Source organism: Oncorhynchus mykiss, chromosome 25 (genome assembly GCF_057628025.1).
Source record: "Oncorhynchus mykiss isolate SJ-2025 chromosome 25, ASM5762802v1, whole genome shotgun sequence".
In the NCBI taxonomy this organism is placed as follows: domain Eukaryota; kingdom Metazoa; phylum Chordata; class Actinopteri; order Salmoniformes; family Salmonidae; genus Oncorhynchus; species Oncorhynchus mykiss.
In genome coordinates this window covers 52,089,008-52,107,015 of record NC_143046.1, presented here as the reverse complement: position 1 = coordinate 52,107,015, position 18,008 = coordinate 52,089,008, and the positions used below count along the sequence as shown (strand labels likewise).

The 18,008-nt window shown below is 43.7% G+C and overlaps 1 protein-coding gene across 2 annotated transcripts in view; it reads right to left on the bottom strand.

Moving 5' to 3' along the window:
- The window catches only part of rps6ka1 (ribosomal protein S6 kinase a, polypeptide 1), a 142,521-nt gene that overhangs the window by 84,115 nt on the left and 40,398 nt on the right, over nt 1-18,008 (bottom strand). For both annotated transcript variants that reach the window (XM_090220482.1, XM_036962274.2), the window contains exon 2: nt 17,418-17,465. In XM_090220482.1, coding sequence (XP_090076608.1) covers nt 17,418-17,465 — 48 coding nt within the window. The remainder of the gene's footprint in view (nt 1-17,417; nt 17,466-18,008) is intronic.

The window sequence follows — 18,008 nt, the reverse complement described above, 5'->3', positions numbered from 1 at the left end:
CCAGGCAGTTGGCTACTAATGACCATCAGCAGCATCAGAGCTTGGAGAAGCCTAATTACCGTGACTAAACGGTCACACGGAATTTGACAGCCATCATAACTCGTGACCGCCGGTGTGGCGGAAATACGGTCACCGTAACAAGCCCTAAATCCAAACTGATGTGAAATACCAGCCTTCCAGCCAAGGACATGCGTACCTAGAGTGCAGGCCTATTTAATGGAATGAGTCTCCAACTGGAAGGCTGGTATTTCACATCGGTTTAGTGTATTGTTTGAAAACCGAGGAAGGTTAGATCAGCCAAGCTGCCCAATTTCCAGCTGTCCATAGGCTACGTTCCAGCCTAGTGTTTATACTAGAGCATGCAAGTACAGCCAAAAGATCCCAAATTAATACACCACGAGCATAAAAAAAAAAGTTAAGCAATGAGCCTGATGCAACATGAGAACATTTAGCTTAAAATGTTATTTCTTCACATTTTAAGGGCAGCAACACTCACACGGCAGTAGGCTATAAGTGCAAATGTTCCATTAGCAGGACAACACCATTCTCAAAAGTGACCACAAATGCAATTATGCATGTAATGCTTTTATTAAAAAGGTGCATTTTTAAAGGTGAAAATCATCTTCCCCAAACTTCAAACTCACACAAACCTTAACCAAACATATAGGGCTTTGGGCTAGGCTACATGAGGTGTGCAACTATGATTTGAAACAGTCACAACAACAAAAAGCATACGCTGTTTCTTGCCTTGAGCTGGGCATCGTTCACAATAAATAATATAATCATTCACAGGTGATAATATATCATTCCCAAGGAATTGGTTAATATTGTCACCCATCCCACTATTCTTGATTTAATCTTCTAAAGTCTAAATAAAATATATGTATGAAATTGGTCTCGAAACAGGGGCAGCGAAAGAAAGACATGTCATCTATGCACTTAAATAGCAAATGGAGGACGCTTTTCCTGTGGTTCATTTTCATGCCAGCCTGGTAGGCTATACTCCTGTTGTAAAGAGAAGCAACATGCTTAATATTAGGAAGGTTGAGAAATAAATATAGTAGGCCTAGCCTATAGAGAGCTGATGGGATCCTCCTCTTTTTAGTAGATGCCATCACTTGGTCTTCTCATGCAATTGCATAGCCTATAGAAATGTTGTGCAACATGAGCCCTCATGAAGTGTTCGATTACATTTGCATTGATGTCAGAGTGATTAGAGGGACAAGAGTGCGGGGGAACCAGGCAGTTGGCTACTAATGACCATCAGCAGCATCAGAGCTTGGAGAAGCCTAATTACCGTGACTAAACGGTCACACGGAATTTGACAGCCATCATAACTCGTGACCGCCGGTGTGGCGGAAATACGGTCACCGTAACAAGCCCTAAATCCAAACTGATGTGAAATACCAGCCTTCCAGCCAAGGACATGCGTACCTAGAGTGCAGGCCTATTTAATGGAATGAGTCTCCAACTGGAAGGCTGGTATTTCACATCGGTTTAGTGTATTGTTTGAAAACCGAGGAAGGTTAGATCAGCCAAGCTGCCCAATTTCCAGCTGTCCATAGGCTACGTTCCAGCCTAGTGTTTATACTAGAGCATGCAAGTACAGCCAAAAGAAACAGTCAAATATTCTGAACAGTGAGCAGTAACAGAGCTAAAGCTAAGATTAGGAAAGGTCGTATTTGTCATGTGGTATTTCAGTTTCAGCTACGAAGGGCAAAATATTCTGTGGAATGATTTATTTGTCCTAACATGTCCCTCAAGGCTGATTCAACTTCCTAGAATTCCACAAGGATATTCCTTGGAATTCTAATCTAGATATGCAATGTCACACAATCACTATCCTGACCTCCACTCTAAACTGCCGTGAAAACATCTGCATGATAAAGTGTGTGTGTTCACAGCTAAAGGTGACACCAAGATGGAGAGCGCAGGGCAATCTCATTCTGGTTTCACTCCTCAAAATCTCTTTTTGGAGAGAATCCCATTCTGTACCCCCACCACTCCCCTCAACTATGAAGGAATGGAGGTGTTAGCCTCTGCTCTTGCACCCAAAGGTGTGTTCCAACACACCTAATCTCGGGTCGTATTCACTAGGAACCAAACATAAGAAAACGGGCTGAAACAGGGAGGGACTACCTGGATTTGACCAATAATACAATAATTTGTTTTATTTCCTTTGCAAAATATGTTGCTACGGTGTGCCATAATGAATATGACCCAGGCCTCAGAGGAATAGCTTTCGACCGCAGCACATGGTGGCAAGGCAGATTTCCGCTCCCTTGCCAACTTGACTAGCTAAACACCGCAGGAATGTCACGTCGCTGAAAGGGGTGCAAATACTTAGTTCAATCTGCCAACTGACAGAGCAGAGTTGATATGAACAGAGCAGACAGAACGTCCCAAAGAAACAGCACCTCTGGCATGACCTTTTAGACTGAGGGAGCTCAGCAGGGGGTGAGAGCAGAGATTCTATATTTCTCACTCTTCTAACTGCCCTCCAGCGATCGCAACCATCAGGCAGAGGTTCGCTGAACCAAAAAAAGCTTTTAAAAAGCACACTCATGCACGCTTTCTCAAATAAAGTGTTGCTCTCCGTGCAAAGCCGTAGTCGTAGATCCTGGAGAAAAGCAGCAAGTTACTCATAGCGACACACAAAAACACACCCACATAAAGGCACTCCACACTGACGCCCCCTGAAGCCATCGTAGTGTGGATCATGGAGACAGAATAATCATAGAGGACAGCCTAGCTGGAGAGGCTGTGCGTCCCCAAGCTGATCCAAGACCAGAAAATGTCTGTCCCTCCCTCTCTTTCTCCCCTCCTGAGGTTTGCAGACACAGACTCATGGGTCACATAGCTTTGGCTCAGTTACGCCGCATGACATCAGATACACCACGTGACCAGGGAAGAGAAAAACCCACTGTGTTTAAATGTCTAAAGCATGGTGCAGTGCACTCTCCATACAGTAATCATATCAGCGCAGGCCAATTTGATCACCTTAAGTTGATCACTAAAACAGCACTCGCTTTAAGCGGTGTGCACACGTGTGTAATGCTTTTGAGCCTCTGTGACAAATGTTCCCACGGAGGGTCGATTCAATTCAATTAAATTCTATTCAACAAGGTTAAAGCAACAGGGAGTGCTTGCCTTGATAGGTCAAGGCACTGCAGTCCCTTAAGACTTGAGCAGTTACTGGTTGCTTTCCTATAGAGTGCGAGGGGTTTCATAGGGACAGATGTGTTTTGTTGATAAACTAGTGGACTTCTTAATGTCCTCTACTGTCCCTTAGGTTACAAGTGTTTTAGGGGAGCACCAAAAGGTTGGACACACGAGAAGACGTTGAAGATGTGAGAGTCAAAACCAAGAGGTTGGACTTCCACTTGAGACTAAATTTAACAACTATTGATTAAAACATCAAGAAGCAGATGTTTGGAGGTTTAGTTTCCATTAAAAAGAGTGAGGTGAAATCCTGGTGCAATTTACCGGTCCAGCTTTCAAATAGCACTCAAGCCAGTTGCTGCCCAGGGGAAAGACAGAGCTAAAAATCAGGCAGCCAATGTAAAACATACACAAAACACGCTAAACAAAACAGACACTGTGCAAAATGCAGGGATTTACCATCCGATTAAAGAGAGATGTGATGGAGGAAGATTGAGGGAAGAGAAGTATGCTGTTCTTCCCCAGAGAAATATTCTGTGTGGTGCATGTTTTGGACGGTTTTCCTTAGATACACATTGTGTTCAAATTAAAAGTGCGCGTTTTTTCTTCACTGCTAGGTTTTCATTGATGGTCGGGGTTGAGAAAGGTCCACCCCGTACAAGAAAAGAAAGAGGAGTGGGAGGCCCCGGTGCACAACTGAGCAAGAGGACAAGTGCATTAGAGTGTCTAGTTTGAGAAACAGACACAAGTCCTCAACTGGCAGCTTCATTAAACAGTGCCCGCAAAACAGCAGTCTCAACATCAACAGTGAAGAGGCGACTCCGGGATGCTGGCCTTCTAGGCAGAGATGTAAAGAAAAGGCCATATCTCAGACTGGCCAATAAAAATAAAAGAACACAGACACTGGACAGAGGAACTCTGCCTAGAAGGCCAGCATCCCAAAGTTGACACTTCACTGTATAAATGCATTTGATTGATTGTTTGTCTATTTTGAGCCTGTAATCAAACCCACAAATGCTGATGCTCCAGATACTCAACTACTCAAAATGCCAGTTGTATTGCTTCTTTAAAATCAGCACTACAGTTTTCAGCTGTGCTAACAAACTCAGAAAAAAGCAACGTCCCTTTTTCAGGACCCTGTCTTTCAAAGATAATTCGTAAAAATCCAAATAACTTCACAGATCTCATTGTAAAGGGTTTAAGCACTGTTTCCCATGCGTGTTCAATGAACCATAAACAATTCATGAACCATAAACAATTCATGAACATGCACCTATGGAACGGTCGTTAGGACACTAACAGCTTACAGACGGCAGGCAATTTAGGTCACAGTTATGAAAACTTAGGACACTAAAGTGGCCTTTCCACGGACTCTGAAAAACACCAAAAGAAAGGGTCCCTGCTCATCTGTGTGAACTTGCCTTAGGCATGCTGCGAGGCGGCATGAGGTCTGCAGATGTGGCCAGGGCAATAAATGGCAATGTCCGTACTGTGAGATGCCTAAAACAGCGCTACAGGGAGACAGGCCGGACAGCTGATCGTCCCCACAGTGGCAGACCATGTGTAACAACACCTGCACATGTTCGACTGTACCGATCCGCACACCTGCGGGACAGGTGCAGGATGGCAACAACAACTGCCCGAGTTACACCAGGAACGCACAATCCCTCCATCAGTGCTCAGACTGTCCGCAATAGGCTGAGAGAGGCTGGACTGAGGGCTTGTAGGCCTGTTGTAGGCAGGTCCTCACCAGACATCACCTGCAACAACGTCACCTATGGGCACAAACCCACCGTCGCTGGACCAGACAGGACTGGCAAAAAGTGCTCTTCACTGACGAGTCGCTGTTTTGTCTCACCGGGGGTGATGGTCGGATTCTCGTTTAACGTCGAACGAATGAGCATTACACCGAGGCCTGTACTCTGGAGCGGGATCGATTTGGAGGTGGAGGATCCGTCATGGTCTGGGGCAGTGTGTCACAGCATCATCGGACTGAGCTTGTTGTCATTGCAGGCAATCTCAACGCTGTGTGTTACAGGGAAGACACCCTCCTCCCTCATGTGGTACCCTTCCTGCAGGCTCATCCTGTCATGACCCTCCAGCATGACAATGCCACCAGCCATTCTGCTCGTTCTGTGCGTGATTTCCTGCAAGACGGGAATGTCAGTGTTCTGCCATGGTCAGCGAAGAGCCCGGATCTCAATCCCATTGAGCACGTCTGGGACCTGTTGGATCGGAGGGTGAGGGCTAGGACCATTCCCCCCCCAGCTAACATTTCACAGCAAGAACGGGCAAATCTGGTGCCACACCAGATATTGACTGTTACTTTTGATTCCCCCTTTGTTCTGGGACACATTATTCAATATCTGTTAGTCACATGTCTGTGGGACCTGTTCAGTTTATGTTGGTTGTTTAATCTTGTTATGTTCATACAAATATTTACACATGTTAAGTTTGCTGAAAATAAATGCAGTTGACAGTGAGGACGTTTATTTTTTTGCTGAGTTTAATTGCAAAAGGGTTTTCTAATGATCAATTAGCTAATTAAAGATAATCATTTTAAAAGGCTAACAACAACGTGCCATTGGAACACAGGAGTGATGGTTGCTGATAATGGGCCTCTGTACGCCTACGTAGATATTCCATAAAAATAAAAAAAAACAACATCTGCCATTTCCATGCAACAAAAGTAATTTACAACATTAACTATGTCTACACTATTTCTGATCAATTGTGTTCTTTTAAAATGGACAAAAGAAATGTGCTTTTCTTTCAAAAAACAAGGACATTTCTAAATTACCCCAAACTTTTGAACGCTTGTGTATAATACCCATGTCCTTGTTCAACCACGACTCTGAGAAATAGGATGTTACAGTTCCTCAGATCACAGTGATAGGATGGTCTCAAACAGAGCTCATCCAGTTTATTCTCCGGTGACTACACGTTCCATAATAGAACGGAGGGCAGCGCCGGTTTATCCACTCGCCAAAGTAGTCTTGTCAGGCATCCCACACGACAAGCCTCCGTGTCTTTCGCCACCGACTCAAAGTAGAAACCCTCATCCAAATCGAGGTTAGTGAACGCTGTTCTGATGTCCAGAGGCTCTTTTCGTTCATAGAAGACGACGGCGGAAACATTGTGTCCAGAAAAATTTCAGATCAGAGGAAAAAAATAAATAAAAATAAATAAAAAAATAGCTTGTCTGTTATTCCCTTCAGCGCCACAAAGCCATAGAATGTTCTCTCGGCTACCGCACGGCAAGCGGTACCGAAGTGCCAAGTCTGGGACCGAAAGGCTCCTGAACAGCTTCTACCCGCAAGCCATAAGACTGCTAAACAGTTAATCAAATGGCTACACAGACCATCTGCATTGACTCACTGGACTCCACTCACACATACTACGCTGACACTCAAAACACATGCATATTGACACCACACACACACACACACACACGCTGCTGCTACTCTGTTCATTATATATATATTCCGATTGCCTAGTCACTTTTACTCCTACCTACATGTACATATTACCTCACTTTCCTCGTACCCCTGCATTACCGGTACTCTTTGTATATAGCTTTGTTGTGTTACCATTTCCTTTTTTAATTTAGAGAAATTCTTACTTTTTAGCTCTGCATTGTCAGGAAAGGGCTCTTAAGTAAGCGTTTCATTGTAAAGTTGTTTTATTCTGCGCATGCGAAAAATTTGATTCGTGACACACAACGGGCTGCAAACTGGGGACTTCCATTATGAATGCAGGCCTGGATTATTTCCAGAGTTAACATCCATCCACATGGCCCCCACAGGAGACCCAGAGGTCATTGAGAAAATCATATAATCTCCAATCCCCCACCTACACACACAATCAACCTATCATACTTGTAAATATTTAATCACTAACATAATGTCTCAATGCAAAAACACCCATATGGGGAGCGCTTTCCAGAGCCTTCAAATTGTAAAGACTTTTATACATGCCAGGAAGACACACACACAGACGCGAGGACACACAGACGCGGAGCTAATCCTGATGGAGACAATTCAGTGGAAATTCTGTGGAACGTGGGATCACAACCTGCTCGGTTTTGTATACTCTAATCCCAATGTGGAGAGGCAGGCACTCCAGAGGCCCCCCCGTTGACACTGCTGAGCAAACTGCCACAAAATGGGCCAGGCTGCTGCAAAAATGTATGGCACTGCGCCCCGGCCCACGTGCATTTCTAAATGCTGTGTGACCTCAAAGGGCTCGCACTTGACTGGCGGAAAGTGATATCAAAAAGGCCCGGCTCTTCCTAAACTGCAGCAGGCAGCCAAGCCTTAAAAACACAGCCAGGGTCCGGCTAGCAGAGCCAATCGAAACTAAAAACCCATTACACCACATTAGGAACTTTACTAATCTAATTGTCACCAATGGAAAAATCATTACCACCCCCAAGCCCCCTCCACGCCTGAAAGGTATGACTGAAAGTCAGAGACGCACATGCACCCACACAGACAAAACACTTTGGTGGGGATGGCATTCCCCACCTTTTACTAAGCAACTAAGGGCTCTCGAGGTCTAAGGCACTGTATCGCTGTGCTAGAGGCATCACTACAGACCCTGGTTTGATCCCGGGCTGTATCAAATCAAATTTTAGTCACATGCGCCGATTACAACAGGTCTATCAATGTCAACAGTGAAGAGGCGACTCCGGGATGCTGGCCTTCTAGGCAGAGTTCGTCTGTCCAGTGTTTGTGTTATTTTGCCCATCTTAATCTTTTATTTTTATTGGCCAGTCTGAGATATGGCTTTTTCTTTGCAACTCTGCCTAGAAGGTCAGAGTCGCCTCTTCACTGTTGACATTGAGAATGGTGTTTTGCAGGTACTATTTAATGAAGTTGCCAGTTGAGGCCTTGTGAGGCGTCTGTTTCTCAACTAGACACACATGTACTTGTCTTGCTCAGTTGTGCACCGGGGCCTTCCACTCTTTCTATTCTGGTAAGTTTGCGCTGTTCTGTGAAAGGAGTAGTACACAGCGTTGTACGAGATCTTCAGTTTCTTGGCAATTTCTCGCATGGAATAGCCTTCATTTATCAGAACAAGAATAACCTGACCAGTTTCAGAAGGGCTTGGTTTCTAGCCATTTTGAGCATGTAATTGAACACACAAATGCTGACGCTACAGATAATCAACTAGTCTAAAGAAGGCCAGTTGTATTGCTTCATTAAATCAGCACCAACAGTTTTCAGATGTGCTAAGGGTTTTCTAATGATCAATTCGCTTTTTAAAATGATAAACTTGGATTAGCTAACACAACGTGCCATTGGAACACAGGAGCGACGGTTGCTGATAATGGGCCTCTGTAGATTTTCCATAAAAAATTAAAAAAAAAATCAGCCTTTTCCAGCTACAATAGTAATTTACAACATTAACAATGTCTACACTGTATTTCTGATCAATTTGATGTTATTTTAAAATAGACAAAAAAACAAAAAAAGTACTTTTCTAAGTGACCCCAAACTCTTGAACGGTAGTGTAGTCGTTTCTTTTGTCCAGGTTGGGAAAGGGCCGTGTGGAGTGCAATGGAGATTGCATCATCTGTGGATCTGTTGGGGCGGTATGCAAATTGAAGTGGGACTAGGGTTTCTGGGATGATGGTGTTGATGTGAGCCATGACCAGCCTTTCAAAGCACTTCATGGCTACAGACGTGAGTGCTACGTGTCGGTAGTCTTTTAGGCAGGTTACCTTAGTGTTCTTGGGGACAGGCACTATGGTGGTCTGCTTAAAAACATGTTGGTACTACAGACTCGGACAGGGAGAGGTTGAAAATGTCAGTGAAGACACTTTCCAGTTGGTCAGGACATGCTCGCAATACACATCCTGGTAATCGGTCTGGCCCTGTGGCCTTGTGAATGTTGACCTGTTTAAAAGGTCTTCCTCACATTGGCTGCGGAGAGCGTGATCACACAGTCTTCCGGTACAGTTGGTGCTCTCATGCATGTCTCAGGGTTATGTTTGATCTTAGCCCTGTATTGACACTTTGCCTGTTTGATTCGTCAAAGGGCATAGCGGGATTTCTTATTAGCTTCCAGGTTAGAGTCGCGCTCCTTGAAAGAGGCAGGTCTAGATTTTAGCTCAGTGCGGATGCTGCCTGTAATCCATGGCTTCTGGTTGGGGTATGTACGTACAGTCATTGTGGGGACGACGTCATCAATGCACTTATTGGCGAAGCCAATGACTGATGGTGTACTCATCAATGCCATCGGAGGAATCCTGGATCATATTCCAGTCTGTGCTAGAAAAACAGTCCTGTAGTTTAGCATCGGCTTCCTCTGACCACTTTTTTATTGATCTAGTCAGTCACTGGTGCATCCTGCTTTCATTTTTGCTTGTAAGCAGGAATCAGGAGTATAGAATTATGGTCAGATATGCCAAATGGAGGGCGAGGGAGAGCTTTGTATAAGTCTCTGTGTGTGGAGTATAGGTGGTCCAGAGTTCTTTTTCCTCTGGTTGCACATTTAACATGCTGCTAGAAAATGTAGTAAAATGGATTTAAGTTTCCCTGCATTAAAGTCCCCGGCTACTAGGAGTGAGTGTTTTCTTGTTTGCCTACAGCAGAATACAGCTCATTAAATGCGGTCTTAGTGCCAGCCTCTGACTGTGGTGGTATGTAAACAGCTACAAAGAATACAGATGAAAACTCTCGGTAGGTAGTGTGGTCTACAGCTTATCATGAGATCCTCAGGCGAGCAATAGCTAGAGACTTACTTAGATATCGTGCACCGCCGCCCCTTGTCTTACCAGACGCCACTGTTCTATCCTGCCAGTACATCGTAAAACCGTGAAGCATAAGATGTTAGTTTTTAATGTATCCTCCGCGTCGGGCTCGTCAGAGTCGTGAAAGGAAAAAGAGGATTCTGCTAGTCCGTGGTGAGTAATCGCAGTCCTGATGTCTAGAAGTTACTTTCGGTCATAAGAGACCTTATAGGGTGTCGCACAATTGGCCCAGCGTCGTCCTGGTTAGGATTTGGCCGGTGTAGGCCATCATTGTAAATAAGAATTTGTTCTTAACTGACTTGCCTAGTTAAATAAAGGTTAAACAAATAAAAAAAAATACACTGCTTGGTATATTTGTCCTTAGATTCTACCAACAAGGTGGTAAGCAATTAACCTATAACAACTTTTGTCTTATACGAGTTGAACAGCCTTGAAGTAAAGTACAGCCTGTTGTTCGTTTTCCTTCAACAATAGAACAGGATGCTAGTGTTCCTGAGCCACAATATCAGCTACATTGCATTATTCAACTGAGAAAGGAACTCCCCCCCCCCCCCCCATCTTCTTGATCCCTTATAGACCTGATCAAATATTAATACAACCGCATCTTTACAAAAAAGAGGTTTCCTGTTCACTCGGGTTCATCCACTGTAAAGATAACCTGAGACAGAAACCTTAGGGGTGAGATAGAAACTTTAGTAGTAATAGTAGAAATCTTAGGGGAAACCCCAAAGGTCACCTTGACACAGATTAAGTTTAGTGCTGAATTTTAAAAGCATGCACACCGGTGCTTTTTAGTCCAGGACTAGGATTAATCTGTGTCTGGGAAACTGGCCCTAGAAGTTAAAAAAAAAAAAAAAAATCTAGCAATACCTAATCCCAAATCCAAACACATTCCAGTCGATGGGTTCATTTTGAACCCACAAGACGACAGTTCTTTATAGCACCTTTAAAATGAAAACCCCAAAGGGGATTTACACCAAAATGCCAGCCAGACATGGTGACATATTTAAAACTGCCTTGTCACAGAGAAGTATTTCCTCTCGACTCGCTAAGTGGGCGTGTGTGTTTTCGTTTCACCACACTTGTGAAGACCAGAAGTCTTAAAAAAAAAATAGTAAGCCAAGGAGCCAAGTGAGGACGTTTGGCTGGTCCTAAAAAATGAAAAAGGATATTTTAGGCTTAGGGTTATGTTTAGGGTTAGAACTAGGAGTTAAAGTTAGGGTTTAGGGAAAATAGGATTTTGAATGGGAATCAACTGTTGGTCGTCAAAAAGTATAGTAATACACAAGTGTGTGTGTGCGAGCACGTTTTACAGGAAGGTCCCTGGTTTGAATCCTTGAGCCAACTAGATGAAAAATCTGTCGATGTGCCCATGAGCAGGGAACTTGACCCCAATTGCTCCTGTAAGTTGCTCTGGATAAGAGTGTCTGCTAAACAACTCAATCAAATCAAATCCGGAATAATTCAATTATGAGCCTATTTCAGCACAGCCTGGGTTGTCATTGGCACCGTCTTTTATTGAATACCATTGAAAACAAAGCCAGCCAGCGATACCAAGCAACAGACCAACCCTGCAGCTAAACACACAGTGCAGCTGTGTTAAGACGTATTTTCTCAAAAGAATGATATTGTTGCCGTTGCATATTGTTGCAATCACACTTCATTGTAAAGAAAAAAAAGCAGCATTTTTTTTTATCTGTAGTAAATATCCCCTAACATATTACTCAATATACATTAGCTATGCCAACTTTACATCAAATTCCACAATTCCACAGCCATTGTCATAACAGAACGCTGTCTCTTCAGTCCCGCTACAGAGAAAATGGCTAGGTAATATTATTTGCTGCTCAGATAGGGCTTTTCACTTGAGTGGCCCAGACCTCATAGACTGCTCATTTCCCAATCTCCCATCAGATGTCATGTCTTAATTGCCTCTATTGCACTAGAATAAAAGCTCCTTAAATCATTTTAAGTTACAGGAGAGAGAGACATTTTAAATCCTTCTAAAGCTTCTTCGGCACAACTCTCAGAGAGGAAAGGACTAGTGATTTTAGAACAATATCTCTACTGTCCACTGCCTTTGACACAATGAGAAAAAGATCCTCCTCACCAACCTCTCATGTCTGGGCATCTCAGGGTCTGCACTCTTGGTTTACTGCTCTACTTGGCAGGACTCTCCTACCAGGTGGTGGAGAGGGTCCCTGTCTGCACCATGTGGTCTCATTATTGGTGTCCCTCAGGGCTCGGTACTAGGTTCTCTCTTGTTCCGTTTTGGGCATAGTCTCTTGATTCTGTCATGTCCTCACATGGATAATTGTGTCTGTTAAATGACAAAACTAACATCTAAAATGGTAGCTTGCATGTTTCCATGCATTTCACTTTCAGCTATCAAAGAGCTCTATATCCATGTTAACATGCTCTGCACCAACGACTCCTTACTGTAGTGTAGGCTACCAACAGGAATCAAGCTTAAGCCCAATGAGCAACAACAGAAGGCTGCCCACCTTTCCTGTGTGCCCTTTGTTCCACTAACAGGCTGGGGAGGCATGGGAGAGACAACAGAGGGCCAATTAGTTATGAAAATGGGACGGTGTGGCTAAGTGTGATGGTGTGAAAGTATAGACGAGTCATTATAGACCTTTCACTTACCACTACTCTAGGCCTAGGGATAATTACCCAGTCTTCCTTTCCCGAGCCTAATTCGCACGAGGGCCAACCGCAACAATACTGTGCTGTCTTGGATCATTTCTTTTCATATCGTTATTTCCAGCATGGTTCCAGCAACTATGGGGGGTGCGTAACCAGGCCAGCCCAGTACAGCTACGCTTGGCTCAGTATTGTGAAAAGTATAGCTGCCTGGGATTCCTGGATCTAGAGCTATTTATTCCCTATGTTGTCCCTGTGGAGGGCCAGGCATGAGGGAGCCAGGTATGCTTAATGGGATGCATTATCGGACTGGTTCATTCTAACAGGTTTCCCATTGATCTCGCCCACGCTCCCGTTACAGGATGGTGCCTTTAGTCTGGATGATCATCTGTCCCCGACATCAAGACTGGATATTCATCCATGCGTCTTGATATGGGCAATTCCATGGTAACGGAATTGTGCTGATGTAACAGTACAAATTTAAGACCGTCCCCTCGCCCATACCCGGGCGCGAACTAGGGACCTTCTGCACACATCAACAGTCACCCTCGAAGCATCGTTACCCATCGCTCCACAAAAGCCGCGGCCCTTGCAGAGCAAGGGGAACTACTACTTCAAGGTCTCAGAGCAAGTGACGTCACTGATTGAAACGCTATTTAGCGCCCACGCTAACTAAGCTAGCCGTTTCACATCCGTTACACTCACCCCCCTTTTGACCTTCCTCCTTTTTCCGCAGCAACCAGTAATCCGGGTCAACAGCATCAATGTAACAGTATAATTTTAAACCGTCCCCTCGCCCATACCCGGGCGCGAACCAGGGACCTTCTGCACACATCAACAACTGACGCCTACGAAGCGTCGTTACCCATCGCTCCACAAAAGCCGCGGCCCTTGCAGAGCAAGGGGAACTACTACTTCAAGGTCTCAGAGCAAGTGACGTCACTGATTGAAACGCTATTTAGCGCCCACTCTAACTAAGCTAGCCGTTTCACATCCGTTACACTGACACCACAGACATTAAAGTGTGCCATATTGCTGAATTAATCTGAATGGGACCAACAACAAAAAAAATCACGAAGGATCATAGTGAAAGATGCCGTAACTAGCAAAATATCATGGTTGATGTAGTCATTTTCATCCTGCCGGAGAGAGTCAACCTTAATATGGAGCCTCCTCTTTTTTGGTTATTGAACTACACTAAGTGAATTGGATTTACAACCAGTAACAGAATTTCACCATGGGTCCCTGATCTGTACTAAAAATAAATGCATAATTATGGATATTACTCGTCATGGTGACGTATCCTAAATTAGTAAACAAAAAGGGTATGAATAGGCAATATCCTCCTTTGCATACTTGGGTATTATTCTACAAACTGGCTATTTTAATGAGCTCTGCCCCGAAACAAGACCAAATTTGATTGGTTCAGATTTTGTCCAGTCCTGGCCAATCATAGACGTCTATGTTTCGCAAGTTTGGACAGCACAGTAGTGCTTTGTAAAGTACAATAGAATATAGTTCACTACAGTCCAGTAGAGTTCAGTACAGTATACTCAACTCACCTGTGCTCTGCACATAGACGTCTAAGATTGGTTAAGATCTGGTTCGGTCTAAACGTCTATATTTGGGCCAAATCAAGGCCAGTCAAATCAACATCTGTGGACCTTGCAATTAAAGCAGGTCCGGACCATACTAAAAACAATTCTGTGGACGTTGAAATCGAGGCCAGTGCAGACTGACCAAATTTCCACTACTTTTGAACGTCCACGGAGGTCCGGGATCGGTAAGGATGCTGGTTACAGTAAATGGAAAGCGAGGGGGCTCATGGGTAGGTGTCAGTAAGAGCCGGGAGAGGTGACGTTAACTGGAAAGCGAGAGAAAGGGAGAAGAGGCAGAGAGAGCGGGAGGGAGGGGTTGTCCAGAATGTTTTAACACTTGCTTTGACCACCAGATAGAAGAGTATGAAAACTGTAATGGGCTAAATGTAACAGTATGGAGGTGGAAGGGAGGACTGTAGGAGGTGACCCAACTGTGGTTTGTGACTACTATTTCCCATTGTAGATCATTCAATTGCAGTAATTGTTAGTTTTTTCTGAATTTTTTTTCTGTAAAATATGGTAACAGAATTGAGTTTTAATCACTTAATTCATAAACCAAATAGATCTCAGTAAAAACACTAACTAATTGGTAGGTCTACCAATTACTTCTCAACTTTCATTATCCTCCCTCTTCACGAGGGAGCACAATTAGGAAACGTCTTCAAGATACACTACATGACCAAAAGGATGGGGACACCTGCTCGAACATCTCATCCGAAAATCATGGGCATTAATATGGTGTTGGTCCCCCCTTTGCTGCTATAACAGCCTCCACTCCTCTGGGAAGGCTTTCCACTAGATGTGGAACATTGCTGCAGGGACCTGCTTCCATTCAGCCACAAGAGCATTACGGAGGTTGGGCACTGATGTTGGCTGATTAGGCCTGGTTCGCAGTCAGCGTTCCAATTCATCCCAAAGGTGTTTGATGGGGTTGAGGTCAGGGCTCTGTGCAGGCCACAGAGCTTGAGCACTATGCGGCCCCATTCTGAGAGTTTGTGTGGCTTACCACTTCGCTGCTGAGCCGGTTGCTGCTCCTAGACGTTTCCACATCACAATAACAGCACTTATTAGTTGACTGGGACAGCTTTAGCAGGGCAGAAATTTGTAGAACTGACTCGTTGGAAAGGTGGCACCCTATGACAGTGCCACATTGAAACTCACTGAGCTCTTCAGTAAGGCCTTTGATTATTCTATATTTATATATGCCTTGATTTCTCAAAACATAAAATAAGCTTTCATTTGACACCAAATTTGACATACACCTATGAACTTCACATTGGTGCTCATGGGTCCTTTTACATGGAAATACCCATATCCAATCAATCAATACTATTCTACCTGTATGTCAATTGATACTCCATTAAAAATTGCTCAATTCTATTGACTGCCCAATCTACCAATGTATACTACTGTTCAAAAGTTTGGGGTCACTTAGAAATGTACTCGTTTTTGAAAAAAAAAAGCAATTTTTTTGTCCATTAAAATAATATCAAATTGATCAGAAACACATTGTCGATATTGTTAATGTTGTAAATTACTATTGTAGCTGTAAACGGCATATTTTTTATGTAATATCTACATAGGTGTACAGAGGCCCAGTATCAGCAACCATCACTCCTGTGTTCCAATGGCACATTGAGTTAGCTAATCCAAGTTTATCATTTTAAAAGGCTAATTGATTATTACAAAACCCTTTTGCAATTATGTTAGCACAGCTCAAAACTGTTGTCCTGTTGAAAGAAGAAATAAAACTGGCCTTCTTTAGACTAGTTGAGTATCTGGAGCATCAGCATTTGTGGGTTCGATTACAGGCTCAAAATGGCCAGAAACTTTCTTCTGAAATTCATCAGTCTGTTCTTGTTCTGAGAAATGAAGGCCATTGTGTACTACTCCCTTCACAGAACAGCACAAACTGGCTAGAAAGAACACTGGGAGGCCCTGGTGCACAACTGAGCAAGAGGACAAGTACATTAGTGTCTAGTTTGAGAAACAGACCTCTCACAAGTCCTCAACTGGCAGCTTCATCAAATAGTACCCGCAAAACACCAGTCTCAACATCAACAGTGAAGAGACGACTCCGGGATGTTGGCCTTCTAGGCAGAGTTCCTCTGTCCAGTGTCTGTGGTCTTTTGCTAATCTTAAACTTTTATTTTTATTGGCCAATCTGAGAAATGGCTTTTTCTTTGCAACTCTGCCTAAAAGGCCAGCATCCCGGAGTCGCCTCTTCACTGTTGATGTTGAGACTGGTGTTTTGCGAGTACTATTTAGTGAAGCTGCCAGTTGACGACGTGTGAGGCGTCTGCATCCTTATTAGCATACTGCACACATAGCACTGATTTTCACAATACAACTGGCAATGCCTGAAAACCACTGGTGCATGACATCTTGGCAGGCTGTCCTAGTCAGCCATGAAATCCATGCTGTTAGAAGAACGCAAAATGCAATTTCATAATGTCAATATGAAGATTCCTTGCAATCAATTAAATCCACTATTTCATGCAGCATGTTTCGTATGCAATAGGACTGCTCAGATTATCTGCAAGTTTCCCTGTCGATAAACAGTAGAATTTGGACAATAGATTGCCGTCTGTCAATCCACAGTAGTTCTGTGTAACTTCACATTGCGAAGTTCAGCTCAATCACAAGTCCCATCATATTCTCCTGAGATGAAAGAGAATCACTCGGTTCGGCTCGTTTCTCTGCATGAATAAAAATAGGGAAACAATTCGAAGAAACCAGAACGCTACATTTTCCTCTGGTACAGGACTGGAGAGGACTGGTGTGCCTGAGAGTCATCACATTTCAGTGAAAGCAGAAAAGGGTTTATTCATCAAGCAGTGGGCTGACATGTAAAGAATATGGAATGTGCAATGTTCAATTTCCCTGAGAGACCCTATTATATTGACCTCAACCAAATATTGTCAACCCACCCAGCCTCATTCTGACTTAGTCTTCAGCACATTGTCAATTGATCCTCTTTTAGGATTTCCAAATCCACATACACACGTGCACACAAAACATATTCCTAGTGAGGAAAGTAGAAAAATAAATGACCAAAATACTAAAACAAAGTGGTCTTCAAGAGTGGTCTCTTCTTTACTGGTTTCGTTGAATCAGCAGATTGGTTATTATTTGCGAGAAGCGTTAGTCTTATAGTTCGCACTTCCCCATCTTTCCAGCACTGCGTCGTTAATTTGGTGGGCATGTGCGAGAGTGCGTGCGAGTACAAGATGTGATCAGAAGATCCCTCTTACCTTGTGCCCAGCAGGTGCGACCCCATCCTCCGTGACGCTTTGTCCATTCTGAAAAGAAACAAGACAAAACACAGTTTCAGTGCCAAGATGGTTGCCGTGTGCGAGACAAATAGCAACCTAGAGCATCCATAGTCATTACTGCTACTTTGCTCCTAAACTGACAAACCCAATAATCTACTGCAAACACTTTCCCTGTGGGTTTTGCCTGTTGAAAAGGCCAACCACTGTTATCGTCCAACAATGAATCTAGCGGAACCATTGCTAAGAGCCCTTTAAAGGAAACATGTTATCAGCCACATTATTATCAGTCTGAACATTATTTCCCAGAATGCACAGGATGGACCAGAGGCTAAAACACCGGATGAGATAATTGCAAGAGCAGACAATCTTTAAATGTCATGACGAGAAGCGAATCAAGGCATTTGAAGACCATTCCTTGAGCCTTGCCACTTTCGAGTGAAATCACACTGTCATTAAGGCTAATAACCAATAAACAATAGTAACCATGTTTAAAAACTTCAGGTAGCTGGGGTGACAACAGGAGATGATGACGTGTAATTGACTAAATGTTTTGCCCTTAGCAGAATATAT